This window comes from Pantherophis guttatus, chromosome 5, assembly GCF_059756535.1.
Source record: "Pantherophis guttatus breed Tessera chromosome 5, ASM5975653v1, whole genome shotgun sequence".
Classification (NCBI taxonomy): Eukaryota; Metazoa; Chordata; class Lepidosauria; order Squamata; family Colubridae; genus Pantherophis; species Pantherophis guttatus.
In genome coordinates, this window is record NC_142067.1 from 23016218 (window position 1) to 23038998 (window position 22781).

General features: G+C 37.3%; 1 protein-coding gene and 1 long non-coding RNA gene across 3 annotated transcripts in view; one reads left to right on the forward strand and one right to left on the reverse strand.

The window, feature by feature from the left end:
- Window positions 1-1586: 1586 nt before the first annotated feature.
- Window positions 1587-3946, reverse strand: AMER2 (APC membrane recruitment protein 2). 2 transcript variants are annotated; one of them, XM_034410488.3, is made up of 2 exons: window positions 2638-3818; window positions 1587-2463 (listed from the first exon to the last, which is right to left on the reverse strand). In XM_034410488.3, exons 1-2 carry the CDS (start codon window positions 3509-3511, stop codon window positions 1589-1591), a joined length of 1749 nt encoding a protein of 582 aa, XP_034266379.2. In that variant the 5' UTR covers window positions 3512-3818; the 3' UTR covers window positions 1587-1588. The 2 variants fall into 2 exon arrangements, with proteins under 2 accessions (XP_034266379.2, XP_087750828.1); XM_087894702.1 differs by having other exon boundaries at window positions 1587-3946.
- LOC117661526 (uncharacterized) overlaps window positions 3926-22781 on the forward strand; it is a 32911-nt gene continuing 14055 nt past the window's right edge. The window contains exons 1-2 of the long non-coding RNA XR_004590037.2: window positions 3926-4096; window positions 5384-5599. This is a non-coding gene — a long non-coding RNA (uncharacterized LOC117661526). The remainder of the gene's footprint in view (window positions 4097-5383; window positions 5600-22781) is intronic.

Below are 22781 nucleotides of genomic sequence, written 5' to 3' on the forward strand. Positions count from 1 at the left end.
AAAATGTTAGTCATGTAATTTGTTATTTTTTTAGTCAATACTCTATATCCAGTTTTAAAAGCAAAATTTAAATATAAATGCATTAATTTCCAAATGGATTGACATAATACCCTACCCTTCCTACCTGTCTTGAAAATAAGTCTTTAGGCATATAATAAAATACTTTACTGAAAAGATGTAAACACTGTACAGTAACTACTTCAATAGTACTCATATTCTGTGGCCCTCAACATGTCTATTGTTGCCTGAGATTAAAAAAAAAAACACTTGATGGACTAAGAATTTGCCAGTTGTTTTATTTAATAACTATAGAGATTAAAATTTAGGGAAGCAACTATTTTAAATATACCCCAAATTAAATATGCTATCTTGAAAATATTAACAAGTTGGCAGTGACAGCCTTAATAAGCTAAACATATTCTATCTTAGAAATTTCTAGGAATTAGGTTTGTAAAAAGAAAACACCACTGGAACTTTGGCTCTGATGCATGCATCATCTTGCAGGATCATTACAATAGAGTTTTTATTCTGGGGTGGTATAGCCTATATAAATTTTTAATTCTAGTTTACAGTATTATAGGAAGGCCCACACATTTAAACCATAAAATTACCAAGCTATAAAAACTAATTTTGCTTCAACTCTAGTAAATACAGAAAGACATTTTAATTATTAAAAATTGTATCACTAGGAGTAACATATGCACCTATTTATACATGAAGTACAATTTATTGTATAAATGTTGTAGTTGCCTCTATCTTGACATGTAGGGAAATTCCCCGGAACCTGATTATTTTACGCATTGGAAAAATATTGATGTAAACATCTGAAAGTTCACTAGATGTCTTGAACATCCATTTATATTAGTTCAGATCCAAAGCAGACAGAAAAGCAAGCAAAAATATCTCTTCCCATTATAGAAACCCACCTAACCTGTTAATCAGCTACCTTTAATGAACTGAATCTGCTAACAGTAGACAGCACTCTCTATATCTCAAATATCTGAAGTTTTACTGCTGTTACTACTATTTTATCATTCTTGACACTTTCTCACAGTATTGGAGCAAGCATTTTCAATATAAGCCAAAAACATTTTTTTTAAAAAGCTCATATATACTGAATAACTTCATTTGGTCCTCTCTCTCCCACAGTTCTGTCTTCTTAATAGAAGTTTGCATTAATTCTATTCCTAATCAAATTTCTGCTTGCACAAAATGCATGGAAAAGTAGCCTTCAAAGTATTTTAGCGAATTGGGAAAAACAGATACAAATGTTAAAAAAGTGCTCAAAAAGAAATTAATTATATATATATATATATATATATATATATATATATATATATATATATATATATATATATATATATATATATATATATATATATATATATATCACACACACATTGTATTTCAAGATGGAATTGAGAAGCATTACATACACACACATTGTATTTCAAGATGGAATTGAGAAGCATTTGTCCCTTGCATTCATCATTCATAAAAGGGAAGTGTCTTCCTTTAGATGAGGTCAAGGCCAAACTGCTTATTAGAGGGTTCCTGAAAAGACTGGGATGCCCATTATTATTTCCTTTTATTTTTTGGCACTTTCATGATATGTGGCTGTTTTACCTGTTGTCCCTGCTAAGCTTCGGTAACTGGCTCGGTGTACAAGCACTTTTGAAACAGGGATTTTTGTTCTAGGGATCTCACTTTTGGTAGCCTGGTGGTGTACAATGTGATGGCTATTACTGGAATCCTGGCCATGGCTACTATGTGGCGATGTAAAATGCTTGATACTGATGGGTATCTTGGAATCCTTGAGTGAAGTTGTATGGGTTTTGACTGGACATGTAGTTGTTATCGGAGATAATGGCTTGCAACAAGTCACTGTGGTGATATTTTCTGCAGAAGTCACAGTTGCTGTGTTTTCATCTGGATCAGTATATAGATCATAGAGAGCATCCCCACTGTAGCTGTCCCTGGGAATTACCTCTTTCTGAATACTATTAGTATTGTCTTCTTCAGGTCCAGGTGTAGTAGAATCCCAATAGCCCTCATCACTGCTGGGGATGGCTTCTTGCTGCTCCTTTTCTCTATTTTTTTGGTCTTCTTTCTGGTGGTGAACTGGAATCTGGCTAAGACCAATGTGCTTTCCATTTGCTGACCCATCCTGAACTCTCCTGACAATCTTATCACCTTTGGAGGTCTCAGGGGATTCCTTCCTTCCTGATGTCCCCTGTGATTTCTCTTCAGTGTGCGACAATAAATCCCAGAACTCCTGAGTACCTCCCACCTGTTCAGGGCTGGCCATCTCCTCTCCTCCTCCCTGGTAAGTCACCACACCGGTAGGCTTCTTGGAGGGCCCAGCTTTGCCAATCCCAGGGGCACTCCTCTCACTTCCACCTCCACCACTGCCACCGCCGCTGCCCACGTCATCTTCCTGGTCAGCAATAATGTCCCCACAGCCTGTAAGAGAGTCAAAGCTTTTCAGTGAAGTCACGTCAGCAAACATCAAACAAATACGGTCAATAGACGGCTCAGAGGGTGGATCAAGAGAGGAAGGGTCAGGGGCTGCTGCCGTCTCTTGGCTGCGTTCATACTTGGGTTCAACAGGGGGGGAAGACTTGATGGGGAGGTCACCTGTTTTAGCCGAGTCCTCCTTGATCTCTTGGCCATCACTACTGGTGGATTCAGGATGGATCTCTTTCTCCTGGGGCAGAATCCCGGGAAGCTCCTCTCCTCCGGAGCCACATGGGGCCGGTTGCGGTGCCAGGTCCGGGGTGGGCATGACCTCAGTGGCAAGGGGACTCGTGGGTTGTTCTCCATCCTTAGTGACCAGGGGGGTCCGGACGGTGTCAGTGGGCGCTCCTGGCGGCGGTGCCTCCTCTTTGATGCACTCCAGGCTGGCCGTGAGGGAGCCCGTATTGAGGATGCTGGGACTGGCCTGGCCCTCGGAGCTTTCGCCGGCCTCGTCGTCCTTCACCCCGCCGCCCGGCTTCTCCCGGCGGGACCACCGCATGCTGCTGAAGAGCCCTTTGAGGCCCCCGCGCCCTTTGGCTCTCTCGCCTTTGCCGCCTTCGTCGGAGCGGCCGTTTTTACGCAACAGCGAGAAGAAGCTGTGCGACTTGCCCGCCGCCGCCGCCGCCGAGGATGAGCAGGAAGAGGCGGCTTCCTTGGCGGCCACCGAGGCGCCCCCGCTATCCGCCACACGGCCGCTCTCGACAGTCCCTGGGCCCTCGTTCTTGCCGCTCTCCAGCTCCAGCACCTCAGCCAGGCCGTCGTGGGTCTTGCTCCTCACCATGCCCGTTCCCTGCCCGCCGCCGCCGCCGCCGCCTTCGCCGCTTTTGCTTTTGCCGCTGCTCCTCACACCGAAGATGCTTGGCATGGCGCCCCCGGATTTCCTTCGCTTAAACAATTTGAAAGCGGTTTTGTTCAGCTTGCCCGAGGGCGGCGGCGGCGGCGGCGGCTGCTCTCCCAGCGCGGTGGGTTCGCCACCATCGCAGTGCGCGTCCATGGCGGCCGCGGCGGCGCTGCCTTCCCCTCCTGCAGCCCCCACGGACGCCTGCGCCTGATTTCCGCCGCTCGCTCGCTCGGCTAGCTCTCACTGACAGCCTCGACGCCGCCGCTGCTGCTCTGCCTGCAGCCCGTCACCATGGCAACCCAGGCAGGGCTGAGCAGCTTGCCTCCGCGCCGGGCCTGGGCCTGCGCCAGACTCCGCCGTCCATGGCGGCCAACCTGAGCCACAACAGCCCCCGTCTGAGCCGCGAAGAGGGGCCGGGGGAAAAGGGGGCGGCTCCTTTCCCTGCCTTCGCCCGTACGATGAGGGGGGAAGAGAGGCTGGTTTAACTTAATCCACTCGCGGAGGCTGGGACTGCGGCTGCTCATTCGCTCAGCCTCGGGGTCTGCGTGAGGAACGCGGGCTGGGGGCGGGTGATTTGGAGCATACGAAGCTCTGGCTAACGAAGCAAGAAACATGGCTCCGGCTCCTCAGGGGCCTGTGTGTTAAGGGGGACCCTCTCTCCAGGACTCTTCATCCGCTGAGGGCACAGTTTTCTACCGGCGAGGCGGGGCTGATGGTGGGAGACGGACACAAAGGAGGGTACCCTGTCCCGTTCAATCTCTACCTTCGAAAGTCCCCCCTAAGAGCAGCGACTTTTTTTTTTTAATTTGATTTATATGCCGCCCTTCTCCGGAGACTCAGGGCGGCTTACAATGCGTTAAGCAATGGCCTTCATACTTTTGTATATTTATACAAAGTCAGCTTATTGCCCCCACAAACTGGGTCCTCATTTCACCTACCTTAGAAAGGATGGAAGGCTGAGCCAACCTTGAGCCTGGTGAGATTCGAACTTGCAGACAGCTGGTATTAATCACAATGCTTTTTTAGTCTGCTGAGCCACCAGGCCCCTCTTCTTTGGAGAGAAGCTGCTGCTGAACCCTAATTTTCCATTCTAACCTCCTCCCTTCCAACTTTGAAGCTGAATATTCATTCAGGCGGAACAAAGCGGAGGTTGCCAGAGCCAGTTTGGTCCAGAGATTCAAGGCACCAAGGTAGAAATCGGGAGGCAGTGAGTTCTAATTCTACTTTAGGAATGAAAGCCAGTTGGGTGACTTTGAGCTAGTCATTCTCTCTCAGCCCAACTCACCTCGCAGGGTGGTGGTTCTAAGGAAAATAAGAGGAAGAAGGAGGATTAGGTTTGCCACCTTTTATAAAAGGAATAAAGGTGGGATAAAAAAAACAATGCAGATGTTTAAAACTTACTACGGACTAAGCTGGGTGACAAGCTTGGATAGAGAATGGTACAGTTCTTTGAAAGAAACACATTTTACAGATAGTCCCTGATTTACAGGACACAGTTAAGACTAGAATTTCCCTTGCTAGGCAAGGCAGTTGTTAAGGGAGTCACACTTTTGCCACGGTTGTTAAGCAACATCGCTGCAGACGTTAAGTGAATCACATAGTGATTAAAGAAATCCAGCTCCCCCCTCATTGACTTTGCATTTGGAAGCTGGCTGGGACGATTGCAAAATGGCAATAATCCCAGGATGCTGCAGCTGTGTAAATACATGTCATTTGCCAAGCACCCAAATTATGATCACTTGACTGGGGAAACTGCAACAGTCATAAGTATAAAAAGCGGTCGCTTTTTCAGTGCCATTGTTACTTGGAACAGTTGCTAAATGTTTGTAAGTCAAGAGTACCTTATACTTCAAAATACAGCATAAAAACCCCAAATGCATTTCATAACTATTTAGGCAATTAATCAGAGGTTCTGGAGTGGTTAAAACAGGTTTTATAGCAAAAATAGTAAATTGATTGCATCAAGCTGATGCAAAATGCAAAAAAAAAAATTGGTTTTGACTCAACCTAATTTTTTTATTTCAGGAACAGCAGCTGGGCCATGTTTTTTGTATCAGAACTATGTAAAAGAAAGGAGCGGAACTCTGCCCACCCTGAGCATCATTTGCTGCATTAAATTGTGATAGCTTTCCTCTGTCTTGATGCTTTTAAGATAGAAACAAAAATCTCTGGAGATCCAATTAACATCTCCCATGTGTCACACAAGAATTCTCATTGCCCCCAAATCCTTTTAAGAACCAGGTATGTTTTGCATTCATTGGCTGTTGTCATGGGTGATTCTGCTTTCCTGCAAATATTTTATCCATGTCACTTTGTCAGAAATTATTTTGAGATCTGCAGTTAGGCTTGTCACCATGATGTTACTTATATAACTCTAAAAATGCAAGTTCGGATAAATTAAATTACTATGTGAACCTATATGCCTATATTTAATACGTGAGTTTTGCTTATGCCGTGCTTATGGACAATTATGAATATATTTTACATGTGTCAATTATATAAAAGACTGCTTTCTAGTTGAATATTTTGATAAATGTTAAAATAACATCATAATAACCCCTAGGCATGTTGTATTAAAGCTGGTAATTATTTTTTATTTTAAAAAAAGTCTTTGGATGCTTACTTAAAAGCTTGCGCTTGCACTTGCACTAATTCATCTTAAGAGGTATGCAGAATAGTGATTTTGCCTCTTGGTAAGCTAACAGTGGATAGGAAATGTTTGAGAAATATAACAAGAATAAAGAATAAGGCAATGTACAACAATAGCTACCCACAACATTTCCATTATTTTTCCTTTATGTTTTATTCTGCTCCCTCCCTTTGCTTATCAAAGTAAAGCAAACATGTTACATAAGTAAATCAAATAGAACATACTGTACACAGCAAAAGTATATTTATTTTAAAAGCTGAATGAACAAACATTTAATACAATTACAGTATGCAATGCACTGTAAGAGGAAAAAAGAGGAAGAAAATTGAATGAATTTTAATCCAATAAACCTATATGCCCGAGACTTAACTTGATTTGGTTCCTACAATCCTAGTCCAATGTCTTTATCAGCACACCACTCTGGCTGTATATCAATTTAAACCAGCTCTTTTCAAATTTGGCAACTTTTAAGATGTGTGGAGTTCAACTCTCAAAATTCCCAGCCAGTATGATAGTTTAAAAGGAGATTAGTACAGGCAAGTAATGCTAGTTTTGAAACTAGCTTCTTGAAAATGACAAGCAATACATCTTAAAACCAGCTAGGAGTGTCTAATGTAGTTTTTCATGTGAGTTCTTGTGCCCCAATGCACTCAGAGCTATTTATTCTCATTTGTTCCAATTAAACTATTTAGAAAATGGAATAGTGGTAAATTTGAAGCAGAAAATCTCACTGGTTTTGATCCCTATGACATTCTAGAAGTTTTGCTGAGCTGTTTAACCATGCTTTGCCAGAAACAAAGGTTGGAACATTTTGCTTGTTTGAATTTGGGCTAAAACAAAATCTCCAGATATGTCAGTGTCATTTTATGGAGCAATTAGGAAAAAGCTGGTGCACATCTCTACCTCTTTCCTTCTTCCCTGCATGCTCAGTGACCTGGCACCCTTCCCCACCCCCATTTCTATTTTCTTCTTTATATAAAGTGTTTGATAAAGTTTTTTTAACAAGAGAAAAAGGGGAGCTATCTGATTTGTACAATGTGTTTCAGAGAGTGGGTGCCACAACTGAAGGTATGCTACCATGGCAATTAGATTTTTTTAAAAAAACTTTTTATGTAAAGAAAAATGTATGAGTGGAAAAAGGATCATATCTTGGTAGTAGAACAGTATGTACAAGGTGCAAGATTAGAGCCCTAATATTTCCTGTAAAAAGGGTCAGATAGCAGGAAATGAAAAAAAACAACCTCTGCCTGATATGCTGAATTTGCTGTTCTGGTTAGGCTGGAAAGAATACTGATTCAATTGAACAAATATTTGCAGTAAGCATACATAAAGGGGTTATTAATAGAATATATCCTGTGCATGTGAGCAGTCATAAGATCTTTTAACATAGATTGCTTTTGTTAACATAATCAAAGTACTTTGAGAATGGAAGACCTACTCCATGCTATTAGGCAAGGAGCACTACAGATGCAGTATTTAAAATCTGGGTCAGAGAGAAGGCTTTGTGAATATGTTAAAGCGGCTTGTTTTGTGTTTTTTCTCTTTGGGGAAGAAAAGACATCTAATGTTTGGTCTAGAGCCTAGTATGTAATACTCTGTACCAACAACCCATCCACAGCTGCCACATTACATAAGGCAGATATTCAGACAAACTATTATATCACAATCTGAGTAAACAGAAGCTTATGTTGAAGAAGCAAACAAAGAAAAACCCAGTTAGGAATCTAGTTGGAAACCACGCAAGTTTCCAAACAACAAAATGCTATGACACAGTTGATAGAATTAAATGCTTTTGTAAAGGGATTATCTCCTTGAACTATGTATCTCTCCATTTTATTGAGCCACCCAGCAAAGTATCTTGCAAACCCTCCATTCACTGTGTCTTTGCAGGTGAGCTTCTCTATGGTACTGGTGAATATTCAACTTTCCACAGCATCTTCTCCATAATATTCCACCAAGATAGGCTAAGAAATTGATAGGCAGATGAGAGGCAGTTTATGGATGAGTCCTATCAGGCAAACAGGCTCTGACTACTGCAATGGGATGCCAGGGCTCAGCCTTTATAACATGGATCTAATTATATTATCCATAATGACACAAAACTGTACTGAACAATATAGCTGCCGAGTGTTATTCTATAAGAAGTTTGTTATGCTATAAGAAGTTTGCAGTTGGCTGTGGTCCAGCTCTAGCAATAATTTAAAGGAACACAAATGTCAATATATCACAGAGCTAGAAAGAGAGTACACATACATATACACTACACAAAGCGTTTCTTTATTACCTTTTATCTCCTGTTTTGAATAGTTTAGTACAGAATGCTTCAAGACACAATTTGCACATCCTTGGGTTAAAAAGAAAAACAAAGAAGGGATTGTTTTCAAGCTGACTGAGAAGACTTGACTTTGTCCCACTTCTGCCATGAGTGCTGAATGGATCTATGGGTACATTATCTTTTAGCCCTTCTTAATAAAATGCCATTGATGTATCATGACAAAAGGAGGGTTCAGAGTTGCATAATATTTACATTATGGGAATGCAAATTTAGAAATGCATTGCTATGCTGTGAGTGGAAATAAGACACCTTATTATAAGAAGACAAATTGCAACCAGGAGAACCGTATGCCTGTGCAACTTTTGTGGATGAACAACTCCAGGATCCTCCTTTCTATTTTTAGGATTTTTTAGATTAGAATTGGCCTATACAGCCCTTTAAATACAATAGTTTTAGGTTTGCAGCTATCAGTTTCCTATCAACATGGCTATTGGTAAGAATTCTGGTAGCTGCAGTCTCAATAAATCTGGATGACACTATATTAGGAAGGCTGAAATATAAGATACCTTTCTCTATAATACAGGACATCTAATTGCTAAAAGATGGCAGTCAACCAGAAATCAACTAGATTTTCCTGGAAACCAAGTTCATGAACTCTATTTAGTTTTTATGTCACCATCTAAAATGAAATAGCTCCAGATCCGTAGTAGATTGTCTGTTTATTGCATGTATTTGTGTGTGTGTGTGTGTGTGTGCACATGCATGTCCACAAGCATGCTACTCTTTTAACCCTTAATTTTCAGATATAGGGCATAAATGGTATATGTGTAGGAAGGAATTGGCAAAGTATCTTGGGCTCTTGAGGAAATGATGAAATATAATAAATAAATACAAGTCCAGATAATATACAGTAGTGTCTTTATTTTTCATCCTAACTTAAGCTATTGCAGTGTCAATGAGACAAAGTAGGAAGGTCTGTGGAATTCATAGCTCAGCAGTGGTGACAAAGATGGTTTTAAAATGAATCTAGATTTAAAACATCATACATTTTATGTCAATTGCAAACAGAGATATTAGTTTTTAATTAATTTATTATTAATTAATTTTAATTAATAATATAATGACCTATATATTATCATTCTGAGAACTGAGCTCTGAAAGAACTAAAATGCCCAACTCCTGATTTATTTCCACAAGGATTACTGTTTAGGATTTTCATTTTAACTAGATGGAAGAGACAAAAGAGTCAACAAACATTCCCCCCATTCCAATTGCAACTTGTAAGACTTATGCAAATCAATCCACTGTTAACAGATGCTTGAAACAGATAAATGATTGTACATATTAAGTTCCTACTATTAGTGGAAGCTTCTTATAATGCATTCTGTTGCAGTGCTTCTGACTTGTAGATTAGGATTCTCACTTGTAGGTTAGGATACTGGGCCAGAGTTCTAGAAGCTAAGCACATAGAATCAGAGAGTTTGAAGGACTACTTAAGCCATTCAGTATACTATGTATACTGTGGACCATTATATTACAATCATAGTTAACTTAATCTATCATGTTCAACATAATTTATATAGCTTAGGTACCTTACTTGATCTCTTTCATTTGTAACAGGAGAATGATTATTTTTCTGCCATGAAGCAGGCATGAAAGTCCTTGATAGTGAGTTTATGAAAACTTGAAGCAGCATTCTTTAATAAATGCAAGTTATTGAAAAAAACCATTGTTTTTGAATAATTGATCATTGCTTTTAATTATGTGGAATCATTTCAAAGCATTACTGGATTTGTCATTTATAGAACCAACAAAAATAACATTATGATCTTGTTATAATCTATATAGTACTAAAAACTCTTCTGTCTGTTTGTTTGTAATCTTCAATTAGCCCAAGTAGTTCCTATCACAACAATTTTTTGCATCAAGATACCTCATATCTGCTAACATGAAGAATTGGTACAAAAAACAGCACAGATTAACCCTGTGGAATTTAAATTTTAAGGCTTTTCAGATCAGTTGCATTCACAAAATTGTGACCTCTGCCACAGTCAGCTGAGGACCTGTGATTGTTATTTCTGACACTCCCTACAAGCTGCCAATAAGCAAAGTTAATGGAGAAGCCAGCAGGAAGTTGGAAGTCACTCCTGTTAGATTATATCACAATAATTTTTGACTCAAACTGCTATGATCCTGGAACAGTGGAATTGAAATTTTCACACATCAGGGCACTTTACTTCGCAATGTTCTAACCATTGCAGTATCCCCACAGTCACCTAACATAGATACTTGTCTGTGATGTTGACAAGCATTCGAATAAAAAAAATCTAGCCAGCCTAATAATGTTGGGTGGAAAGAAAGGGGGACATCATGGTCAAGAGATGACACCAAACACTAACGGGAAGTAGCAAAGAGGAAAAGAGAATACGAATTGGATGAAGCCAGGACAACACAACTCTAGGATCAAACAGTGATAATAGCATGACAGAAGGAGAGATAAAGGAGGAGAAACATGCATGTATGACAACAACAGACAGAAAAAGAGAGGAAGAGACAAAAGAAACCCACATCTCCAGGATTAGATAAAAGATAGAAGAGATGAAAAAAATGGGAGGATAAAACGGCTACATGACTCTTAAATAACAAAAGGCACAGAATCAGAAGATGAGATGGAAGAAGGAAAAGATCACCTCAATATGTGACAAACAGTTATGACTGCGAGAATTCCTAAACATGATAATGCCTACATTCAATAGTAAGATCTCAATAGATCTTGACCAAATGCATTACGCACAAGGCATAATATTTCTCCTGATGTTGGTGCAATAACCAAAATCTGCCCTCATTGTCATCGTAAAGCCAGAGCAATACAATTCAGGGAAATTTGATGTTCATTCTGCTCACATCAGACTGAACTACCTTTCTCGCAAAGAATGAACCAGTGGGCCTAGTAATAGATAACATTATAATGATTACTTTTACTGCAAGTGGCCTTTGTTTTACTTTATGCCAGCTTTATGTAGAAATGTCACCTGTTGTCCTACCCTTCAATGCTTGCAACATTTTCCTCTCATTCTTCCCACCATCTCTGCTTCTATGGAAATCGGTTCTAGATCAACAAATATTTATTATATGTTCTATACTACTAGAGGTCATCACCTTGAAAGCTGTTTGCCTTCAAAGGGAGGGAAAACAATTGTTGTAGAACAAAAAATAGGACAGTGGTGTTTTGAATTTCAGGAAGATGCAGTTGAAAGAAATATACAGTTGTGGTAGTTGCTGATTCACTGCAGGGAGGAATAGAAATAAATGTCTAAAGTTCATACCCATAAGGGCTGAAATGTGCAGCCTGCCAGGAGTGAAATGGCTTAGAACAGCATCCGAGATATATTGAATCCATCAACAGTTTTTCCTTCTGAAAAATCTGTGTGGGAATGAATGTCAGTGCAAAGACCAGACCATCATGGATTTTAAAAAATTAGAAAAGAATCTCAAGATTTGCTCTTATCCATTCTTCCAGTCCATGGAAGAGCACTGGAAAGAAAGTAAAATACTGCCAGAGAATGTCTTGACTGTGCAGGTGGTGTAGATGGGAAGATTTAGATTTTTATTCGTGGCCTGGGTTATCTGAATGATGGATATGAGATATGTTGCATCTCACAAGAACTGGTGTCTGTTTGGCCAAAGAATGGTCAGCTAGCTCAGCAGGGCTTTAAAATGAATCCTAGGGTGATTGGAAAACATACACGCACACATGGGAAATAAGAGCCTTATTTATTGACTTCTTCATTGTAAATGAAGAGCTGAGGTGGCACAGTGGTTAGAGTGCAGTACTGCAGGCTATTTCAGCTGACTGCTAGTTGCAGTTCGGCAGTTCAAATCTCACTGGGTCAAGGTTGACTCAGCCTTCCATCCTTCCAAGGTGGGTAAAATGAGGACCCAGATTGTTGGGGGCAATATGCTGACTCTGTAAACCGCTTTGAGAGGGCTGTAAAAGCACTATGAAGCAGTATATAAATCTAAGCGCTAATGCTAAATGGATGTGGGAATTCTCCTACAATATATCAGCCTTTTGAAATAGTCCAAGGTAGGAAGCAGACATTGAAAGGATTACAGAAATATAATATATTGTTGAGTTTACTAACATAATTTGAAAACCTGCCAGATTATTCCTCTGTCCCCACTTATACCAAACAGAATTGAGGCAGAATTATTTTGAGTGTTCTTCTCTTACCCTCTCCTTTCCCAGGATTTTGTTGTCATTTACTTTCTCTTAACAGTTCTAACAGTTCTTGCATGCTTTTGTCAATCCTACATTTACACTTTTCTGCATAAAAAGACTTACTACACCACTTGGGGAAAAAACGGGGAAAAGGCTGGCCTTGTCTATATACTAACTTCAGTGTATAGAAAATGGATAGATTTGATTTTGATAATTATGATTTAATTGGTGTAAAATAAATCTAATTAGGATGATTTATATTACTGGGATATAAAAACTGAATGCTACAATTGAAAAGGAACAAAGGCACTAGAAAACAAGTTGTTAAAAGAATATCTGCTCAGAAATCCAAATGAATGAATTTGGCAATATACAAAGAATATATCGGCTAAAATGAGTGAAAAAGCAAATAAATGTAATACTGCTTAGTGTGTCTACTATTTTTTGACCAAGAAGAAAATATGGATGGTGCTTTCCAAAAGAGAGTGGTAGTTTTTTCAAAGAGAATGGAATGGAAGGGAAGACTTTCATTTCCCAATTTAGTTCGGAGACAAACTGTCAAGTGTGGACCTTCCAGGATATTCCTGACTTGCCCTCCTTCTGTACAACTTTTTCCTTCAGAAGATACAGGAAGGAAGGTATGAAAAGATACAAATCGACAGTAAAGAATTATTTGATGAAACGGAAGTAGCGGAACATTTGTGAGAAAATTATCATGCAATATTACAATTCTTGAGATCTTAAAGGAAGCAACACTACCGGTAAGTGTAGCCAAACATATATCTTGGACTTCAAAGGAAACATACTTTCATAATTACAGAGCAATGATAGGTGGGATTCCAGAGCAGAAGAAGCTAATAAGAACAGAATCTCAGTATGGGTTAAAATTCCTATATATATATATGAATATATACTGTGTATGAATACAATTGTAAAAAATGAGGAAAAAATAGATTACAAAATAAGGCAAAGAAGATAATGCAAAAAATGTAGAAAACTACTGAAAAAAATAAGACATAGGAAATCAAAAGAAAAAGAATGCTAACAAAAATCAAAGCAGGGCTTTTTCAGATATATTCAGATTAAAATGAAAAGAAATATGCTTGGTATGCTCAGTAAAGATGGCAATATACATAACATTTTTTTAAAAAAAAGCAAGAGTTACTTACCTTGATAGTAACATGAGCTGATTACTGAGAATACATTTAAATCTCTAGGTCCTAATGAATTGCAACCTAGGGTACTGAAAAATAATAATAACCTAATGTATTATTTCTGAGAAATCCTGAAGAATGGGGAAGTGCCAGATGATGATGAGGGAAAATGTCTCTTAAAAAAAGAAAAATCTGGTTAATTAGAGATTACTCATTCTGACATCAGTTTCTGGAAAGATTCTAGAGCAGATCATGAAGAGATTAATGTACAAGCAGCTTGAACACAATGCAGTAATCACCAAAGATCTATAGTATTTCAAAGGCAAGTATTATTAGACCAAATATAACTGATTTTCATTTTTTTACTGGGTAATTTTCTCCGTGTAGATTAGGGTAATGTTATAAACATAATGTACTATGATTTCAACGAAGTCTTTGACAAAATATTTTTCAACATTTTGATTAGTGAACTAGTATCATATGAGCTCCATGACATAAAAATAAATGGATATATTAAATTACTTGAAAATTATATTCAGAGAGTATTCATTAATAACTTTTTATCATACTAGAGTAAGAAACTGAATGGAGTGCCACAAGACTCAGTCATGGGTGTTTAATATTTTTACGAATGACTTGGAAGACGAAAGGGAAGAAGTAATAATTTTGTATCATAACAGTATGATAGGTAATAAGTAATAGATGACCGCAAAAAAATAAATAAAATTCAAAATGATGTTGATAAATTAGAAAAATGAGTTGAAATAACAGTAAAGATAAATAGAGACGAATGCCAAGTTCTTCACTTGGAAACAGAAATAAAATGTAGGGATACAAAAAAATAGATTATCTTGGAATAATAGTTAATTGCAGACTATATATGAATCAGTAGTGCAATGCAAAATAGGCAAAGGGATTTTCAGGTTGTATTAATTGAAATATAAATTTTCTATTGTGGAAAGTAGTAGATCCTTTTGTTATTGTCAGACCCCATCATGATTTTTGTGTTCAGATCTGGAAACAACACTTGTCAAGAATATCATCTTTATAGTACAAATGGTGGGGGGGGGGGAGTGGTTTGCCTAAGACAAAGTATTTAGGAAAATATCTGTATTAGAGATGTCATGCTACTCCACTTTAATATACTTTAAATTAGAAAAAAAAATTCAAGTAACTGAAGCATAGAAATTTCGCCTGGGGATCTAAACAGCGTAGCACATAAGATAATTATTCTAATCCGACCTTAATGCTCATGTCATGTAGATAAATTTGTCTTTGGTTGGTGTACAAGTCCTTTTTAAAACAATCTCCTCTTGTAGCATTCTTCCTTGCTTCCCCTTTTATCTTGAATCATTTAGTCATTTTTATTGAAGAGCTAAAATTTTATGTACATAGAAAACCAGGACTAATGCAAGTAGAACGTCTGCAATATAAAGACTGCTGTTATTGCAATAAAATAGCAGACAGCATCGACAAGTTAATTGTAAAATAGTTTTTTCAAGCCAAAAAATTTCTGCAATAGGAAGTCATGTGCCCATGATTACTAAAGAGTCTTTCCCCCAGGAATACTTAATGTAACCCAGACCTCAATATGTTATCTTGCTGGCATAATGATATGCCATCCTGACTCTTGTTGCCCTAGCTGGCTAATGAAGTATACTGTCTGCATTTTCTCTCCTCTCTCTCTGTGTTGAAGGCACATATAAATGGTCTGTGGCAGGTGTTTAAGCACCAGGCCAGAAACTCAGGGGACTCTGAGTTCTAATCCCCCATTTGGCATGAAAAGAAAGAGGTTTCCTTGGGCCAGTCACACACTCTCAGCCCAACTCATCTCATAGAGTTGTTGTTCTACGGAAAATAGGAGGAAGTAGTATTAGGTATGTTCATCACCTTAAGTTATTTATAAAAAAAATAATGAAGGTGGTTAAAAAAATACGTTAATAAAGTTACTTTTATCTAGGCAGCATAATCTGGACAAGGTAGCTACCAATGTTGATTTGAGGGAGTCCAGTAGAATTATGTCTTGAAAAACAAGGGGCAGAGTACGTAACAAAGTTTGTAGACCATGGCTCTATTGTAGTTTAGGAATATTTAGGGAAGTTTAGGAATTTAGGAATTGCTATTTTGCAGAACACAAAACGGGGATAAAATAATTTTAAATTTTAAATCATGCTCTGAGAAAGATCACATATAGCATCATATACGTGTAGGGAGTAAAACTGGGTTTGATAGTTCATTCAGGTGTTTCTGAACTTCAAATGGAGAAAGAGTTTAAATGAATAAAAGTTATAACTTTGCATGGGACAGCATGTTCTAGGATGAAAAATTGACCTCAGATAAAGCTGCCTCTCACCATTTCTTATACAGCACAGGCAAGCAGGAAATGTAATTGGCTCCCAGTGTTTGCCATTCTCTTTGACAGCGAAGGACAGAATTAAAACTGCTAATACTAAAGATGAGGATACTGGTCATACTCAAATTAGGACCCTGAGAGAGATTACACTCTCCCTCTCCGACCAAATTTGCACAAGAAATGGAATATACTTTACTCCACCTTGCTTGTCCAATGAGAAATATCACAGTTGAGATAAAAGTTGTAGATTTTTTTTTTTTTAAAAAAAGCTCATTTTCAGGTAAAGATGTTGGCCATTGAATGTTTCACAAAGTCCTTTCAAGGCCTCAGTTCACTTCCATCTCTTCATTGGAGGAAATGGATTTTGGTGCTGTCCATGGTGCTTCAGCTGGATGTGTATTGCCAGACAAAGTCCTGACACAATGGCTGTGTTTAGATAACATGCTTAGCTATAGTTTACTCAAAGAAGATATTTTTACAGTCCTATTACGCTGGACAATAAACTTATGAGCTAGATTCTTACAGCATTCAAGGCTAAAAATGTGATTGGCTAGTTAGTAATTCAGTGTGTCACAAGAAAATAGCCAACAGTTCTGCTTTTTTTCTTTTTTTGTACAAGCACTTGTGCACATAAAACTCAACTCCTCTTGTTCCAGCTAGGGAGAAATTTCAAATGAGTGCCTTTAAATAAGTTTAAGTGTTTCTTATCACTGTAGATTTCACTGAGTGGAATACACATTTCTGGGCTTATTCTAGAAGTAAATATCTTACTTCTGGTTTCTTCTCTGTTCAGACTTCAATTTATTGTCCACTATATTTTTTTCAAAGCTCTGTGAGGAATTTCCCATTGTTTCAAATATCACTATCCGGTGAAATCTATATTTTAGTTTTTGATGGTTTGCAATAATAAATGTGGCATTTAACAGTAACAGTAACAAAGTTGGGAGGGACCTTGGAGGTCATCTAGTCCAACCCCCTGCTCACGCAGATCTGTACTAGGGATTTGAACTGCCGACCTTTCTGATCGGCAAGCTCAGTGTCTTAGCCAGTGAGCCACCTAATCAGGCTAAATAAATAAATAAATAAATTTATTTACCACATTTATTTATTTACATTTATTTAATGTAATTAAATGTTGTAATGTTAATAAAAATGGTAAAAGGTACCAGTTGGTTTGTAAAATCATAAATTGCATCTAGAAAAGTCCAGACATATGTATCCTGTATTTTTAGCTACATATAAATGACCTTTGGCGCCAACTATGAATTATCTTCATGGTTAATTCTTAATTACTTGTAGAAGAAAAATATTCAAACGAAATTGTATAACACAGAGAGTTACAATAAGATTCTCCAAGTGTTCATCACAGATCATCCCCCTAGATTTTCAAAAGAACCTTTCAAATTTAATGGGTTTGTAAAACACTGAAGACATTATCTTGCTGTTATTAAGGAAATAGAATAAGAACATCCTTCAATTGTTGTTAATGGTCTTAATTGATGAAATCTGTACAGCTTTCAAAGAAATGATTGAATATGACTCAACTGAAGCATAAGTGAAACTTGTGACTAATTTCTTGATAATATATATTCAGAGATAACAGTTTCTAATTCCACATTTCTTTATTGCACAATTTTATCCTTATGCTTTAAAAAAAATCAAGAAAGGGGGAAAGGGGGAAAAAGTGGGGACTCAATAATTGCTTCCTATTTTTTTTCAACTTCTAATTAAGGTTAAAATATAGATTAGAAGTGTAAATATTAATTTCTTAATGTCATGAAAAATAGGTTGCCCTAATTGAGAGGGAACTCATTGCTAATTTAATAGGGATTCATTGAAAATTATTTGAACTTCTTATAATATAAATCAATTGAATTAAATGGAAGAATCAAACAAATATGCATGTAGAACAAACATGCCTGCCTCATTCGTGTATAAATAAGTATTTACATGAAGAAGGAGGGAAACTATTTTAGAAGATAATGTGCATAGCAGAGAACAAAGATCGATATTCTCTTTCAATTTCCTTATGTATTGTCAACTTGTATATTTTTCACCCAGTCTAACATTATTTCCAGAATTGAAATGGGCAAAGAGCCTGAAGCCCTGAGCATAGGGTAAGGGTGATATTCAGATCCTCTCATTCATGTGTAGATTTTGTTGTAGAAATCCAACTCATTCCATTCCCTTTTTAGTCCAAATAAATCTATTAATATTCTGTTGGTCTTTTTTTTTTTTTTTTTTAATTTGATTTATATGCCGCCCTTCTCCGGAGACTCAGGGCGGCTTACAGTGCGTTAAGCAATAGCCTTCATCCTTTTGTATATTTATACAAAGTCAGCTTATTGCCCCCACAAACTGGGTCCTCATTTAACCTACCTTAGAAAGGATGGAAGGCTGAGTCAACCTTGAGCCTTGGAGAGATTCGAACCAGCAGTAAATTGCAGGCAGCTGTGTTAATAACAGGGTGCTTTAAACCACTGTAGTACCAAGGCTTTATAAATTGGTTGTATAGAAAATACAGGAAAACTCCAGGTGTATATGTGGTCCTCGACTTACGACCACAATTGAGCCCAAAATTTATGTTGCTAAGCAAGATAGTTGAGTTTTGCCCCATTTCGCAACCTTTCTTGCCACAGTTGTTAAGTGAATCACTGCAGTTGTTAAGTAAATCAATGGTTGTTAAATGAAACTTCCCCATTGCTTGTCAGAAAATAGCTCACATGACCCTGTAAAATAGATCACATGACCCTGGAAAACATCAACCATCATAAATAAGAGCCAGTTGCCAAAGATCTGAATTATGATTGCATTACCATGGGGATGCTGCAACGGTTGTAAGTGTGAAAAAAGTCATACTTTTCCAGTGCCATCGTAACTTTCAATGGTCACTAAACAAGTGATTCTAAGTCCAAAACTGTCTCTATTGCCCTTAATTTCATATGAGAAAATATAGAATATAGGGTAGAAATATAAACAAAAGACAAAAAGGAAAAAAATGTCTTATGAAACAAAAAAACATTTTGTTGTGAGAAATCATTGTTTCCATTGCATTTAAATTTGACATTGACTTATCTGACACTAGAAAGTGTCACATGAAATTAAATTTAATTAAATTAATTAAATTAAATTAAATTAAATTAAATTAAATTAAATTAAATTAAATTAAATAATTAAATTTTTGCTTTAAGGGCCACCCAACTCCAGAAAATTAAGGTACTCTGAACTGGTTACTTGTTTAGTTTGAATTTTGTAAATTTATTTAGTGCATTACAAACTTTGTCATCTTGATGTAATAATTAAGCATGGCATGAATTCATTACTCATTATCACAGGCCTCCACCGTCCCTAAAAAGACAAGTTCTTCTGTTTATTTCATTCTTACATTTTGAGTTTATGCTTTTATAAAATAGATTTTTTAAGTATTAAGTACACATTCACGTACATTATGGGTAAATACATTGTTAGGCTGTCACTTGAAAATGATACTATGGATTGACACACAAGCAACTACAGTCAGAGATGGTTGTACTGATTTGTCACAGAAGGATAACAGTTAAAAAATGGGAAAAATGGCCAAAGAAATTGGCCTATATAGTTTCCTTACTACCTCTTAAAAGGTCTTAATAGTTGGAGCGTCCATAAAAACATCTTTATTTCTTGAAAAATAAAAAGGTGCCTATTCCATTGAGAACAGATTACTACTAAGCAGTCTTCCGAAGTCTTTATCTGTACAAATTCAATTTGGGATTTCCCTAAAGAGACTAATACGGCCTGAGCAGTTTAATCCTTGTTCGTCTTATTTGTTTTCAGAACAATTCAATAATTTTACTGGTAACCCATATTTTAGCACATGCAGATTACTGACCTATTAACCTAATTACTTGAAATAAGGATTGGGGCGGGGGGGGGGGTTGCTTCAACCATATATAATATTTTTAATTTAGGCTATTTTTCCCCCAAGCTAATACGTTGAAAATGTTTTTTTTTCTTAGATACTTTAGTATACAGTATTAATTGTGTTCTAGACATATGTAATAAGAACTTAAGAAAAATAGAATGCATTCATTTGTAGTACTACATATAAAAATATAGGTGCTGACCCAGAGATCATTTTATACCTTGTGATAAATTATTACTTATAAATAAAAAAATAGTGTGCAGTGGTGCCAGTTGCTAAAAAGTTGTGGACTCTAATTTATAGAAGAATGCATGTAGATACAGTTTTGCAACTATAACTGGTATTAGAAATGTCACTCAAACACGAGCTACTTCCTCTCAATTTAGATTCAGGATGGAGAATGGAATGAAGGAGAAGGGATTTGAAAGATAGATTTGAGGGAAGTCTAGAGTCCTAGATATAGTCCTTGGCTACTTATTTATTAGAGGAATAGGTTTATGAAGATATGCAATATTTAATGTTGGGGAAGTCTAAGATTGACAGCCTATGAATTGCTTGTAATAAGGCAGCCTGTTTTCAACCCATTTTAAGTTATTGAGGCAATGTTCATTTGATTCTTTGTTTAGATTATAATAGTGACTGTGTTGATCTGTGCCGATCATATATCTTCTCCATGTGCCACCTAGTTTCATTACCTCAGATATACAGAGGGTGGGGGGAGAATTTCCACTTTAGGAAAATATGTGGAATGGCAGCAGAATCAATAGCCTTCAAAGGTGACCTAAGTTAAAGAAGTTAGATTTTATTTTGAAAGGAGAAAGAAAAATAATAAATAAAAATTTTATTTATTTACTTGATTGGTATGGCTGCCCATTTGCCTTGGGTGGCATACAGGGATTAAAACCAGGGTGGATGAAAATCAATGATTTTTTTTAAAAAAATCAAAAAAATCAGATTTTTTTTATTTAAATCTGATTTTTTTTTTATTTAAATCGGATTTTTTTGATTTTTATCGAATTTATTTTAATAAAAGACTTTTGGGGTAAAAATCTATCATAAGATAGTTTTCTATTTAAGATACATAAATAATTTAGTTTCTTCAGCATGAAATGGAGCTTAGTTATGTAGCATGAGGCTGTATATTCTGCAACACTGGGACTATCGGTGAGTCAACAGTGGGTCAAAGGAGTAGCAGAGATGACAGTTGCTCTTTAAAAATTATGATTTAAATTGAGTTGATTTAAATCAAGCCTTTTTACTAGTGATTTAAATCATGATTTAAATCAAATCCACCCTGATTAAAACAACAACTACAAAAAATAATCCTTGACACCCAGGTAAACAATGCATTCCAAATATGAATAACCGACAGCAGCAGAGCACACCTAATCTCCCACCTAAATACCTGGAGAAATAGCCAAGTCTTCAGAGCTTTGCAAAAGACTACTAGGGTCAAGATAATCCAGATCTCTAGAGAGATCTCCAAAGGGATCTCCATAGAGTTCATAACAGTAATTCATGTTCTGAGTGCTGTGAAAAGATCTTAGATCAGCATTCTTTCTAAGTTTGTTAAACTATGGCTCCCGTGATCCTTTTCCACCCTATTTGTGCTTTAGGAGCATTGGACATGAGAGGCAAAATTCTCCACATCCTGGAAAGTATCAAATTATATCTCTCTCCCAGATATATAAAATTGCCTTTTGTTGACAAATGTTAAAAAGAACTTCTATGCCAGATTTTTTTTTTTTAAAAAAATATTTGTCAGTAAAAATATGTAGGAGAATCTTCTCCAATCTGGTCTAACTAATCTGTCACACAATTCAAAATGAAAGATGTCCTTGTGAAGATTTTTTTTCTTCAATAGCAACACCATAGTACTTAGCACTTAGGTTTATATACTGCTTCACAGTGCTTTGCAGCCCTGTCTAAAGTGGTTTACAGAGTCAGTCTATTGCCCCCAACAATCTGGATCCTCATTTTACCCACCTCAGAAGGATGGAAGGCTGAGTCAACCTTGAGCTGCTCAGAATCAAACTGCTGACAGTCAGCAGAATTAGCCTGTAATACTGCTTTCTAACCACTGTGCCACCATGGATATATTACCGACCTTCAAAGGTTTCAGAGAGAGAAAATACCCATGAAACACTTTTGGTTGGTTTAGGATTAGTGTGCTCAAAAGGATGTAGTGTTTATGTGAATTTCCTGTTTGAGATGTCCATAACCAATAAGAATCATAATGACAGGTCTGTGTGTCAGAAAAAGGTCTTTACTCAGATGCTACCTACATTGTAATGCAAAGCTTTATGCCGCCCTCATCAATATTTCATCTTACAAGTTAAGGAATGTGGCAGATATAAATGAATAACTCTAAATAATACAATGTGTGTGTTTATTATTGTAGTTCTATGATAATATCTACCTTTACAGTTTATTAATTTTCATCAGATGAATGTTCCCTAATTATAGATGGCATGAATTACTTAACAGGATTAATGCCTTTATTAAAAAGATCAACATCTTCTATATTCTTTCATGTAAAATTCTGCCTGGTCTACATTATGTGTTCCATGATATCTCTAGGACAGTGGTGAAATCCAAATTTTTTTTACTACCGGTTCTGTGGGCGTGGCTTGGTGGGCGTGGTGTGGCTTGATGGGTGTGACAGGGGAAGGATACTGCAAAATCTCCATTCCCACCCCACTCTGGGGCCAGCCAGAGATGGCATTTGCCGGTTATCCGAACTACTCAAAGTTTCCGCTACCAGTTCTCCAAACTATTCAAAATTTCCGCTACCGGTTCTTCAGAACCTGATAGATTTCACCCCTGCTCTAGGATCATAATTTCAAATACTCCACCTTGAGGGGAAAA

Coding starts and splice junctions, on each gene's coding strand:
- AMER2 (XM_087894702.1), bottom strand. CDS start 3,511: ATGGACGCGCACTGCGATGGTGGCGAACCCACCGCGCTGGGAGAGCAG.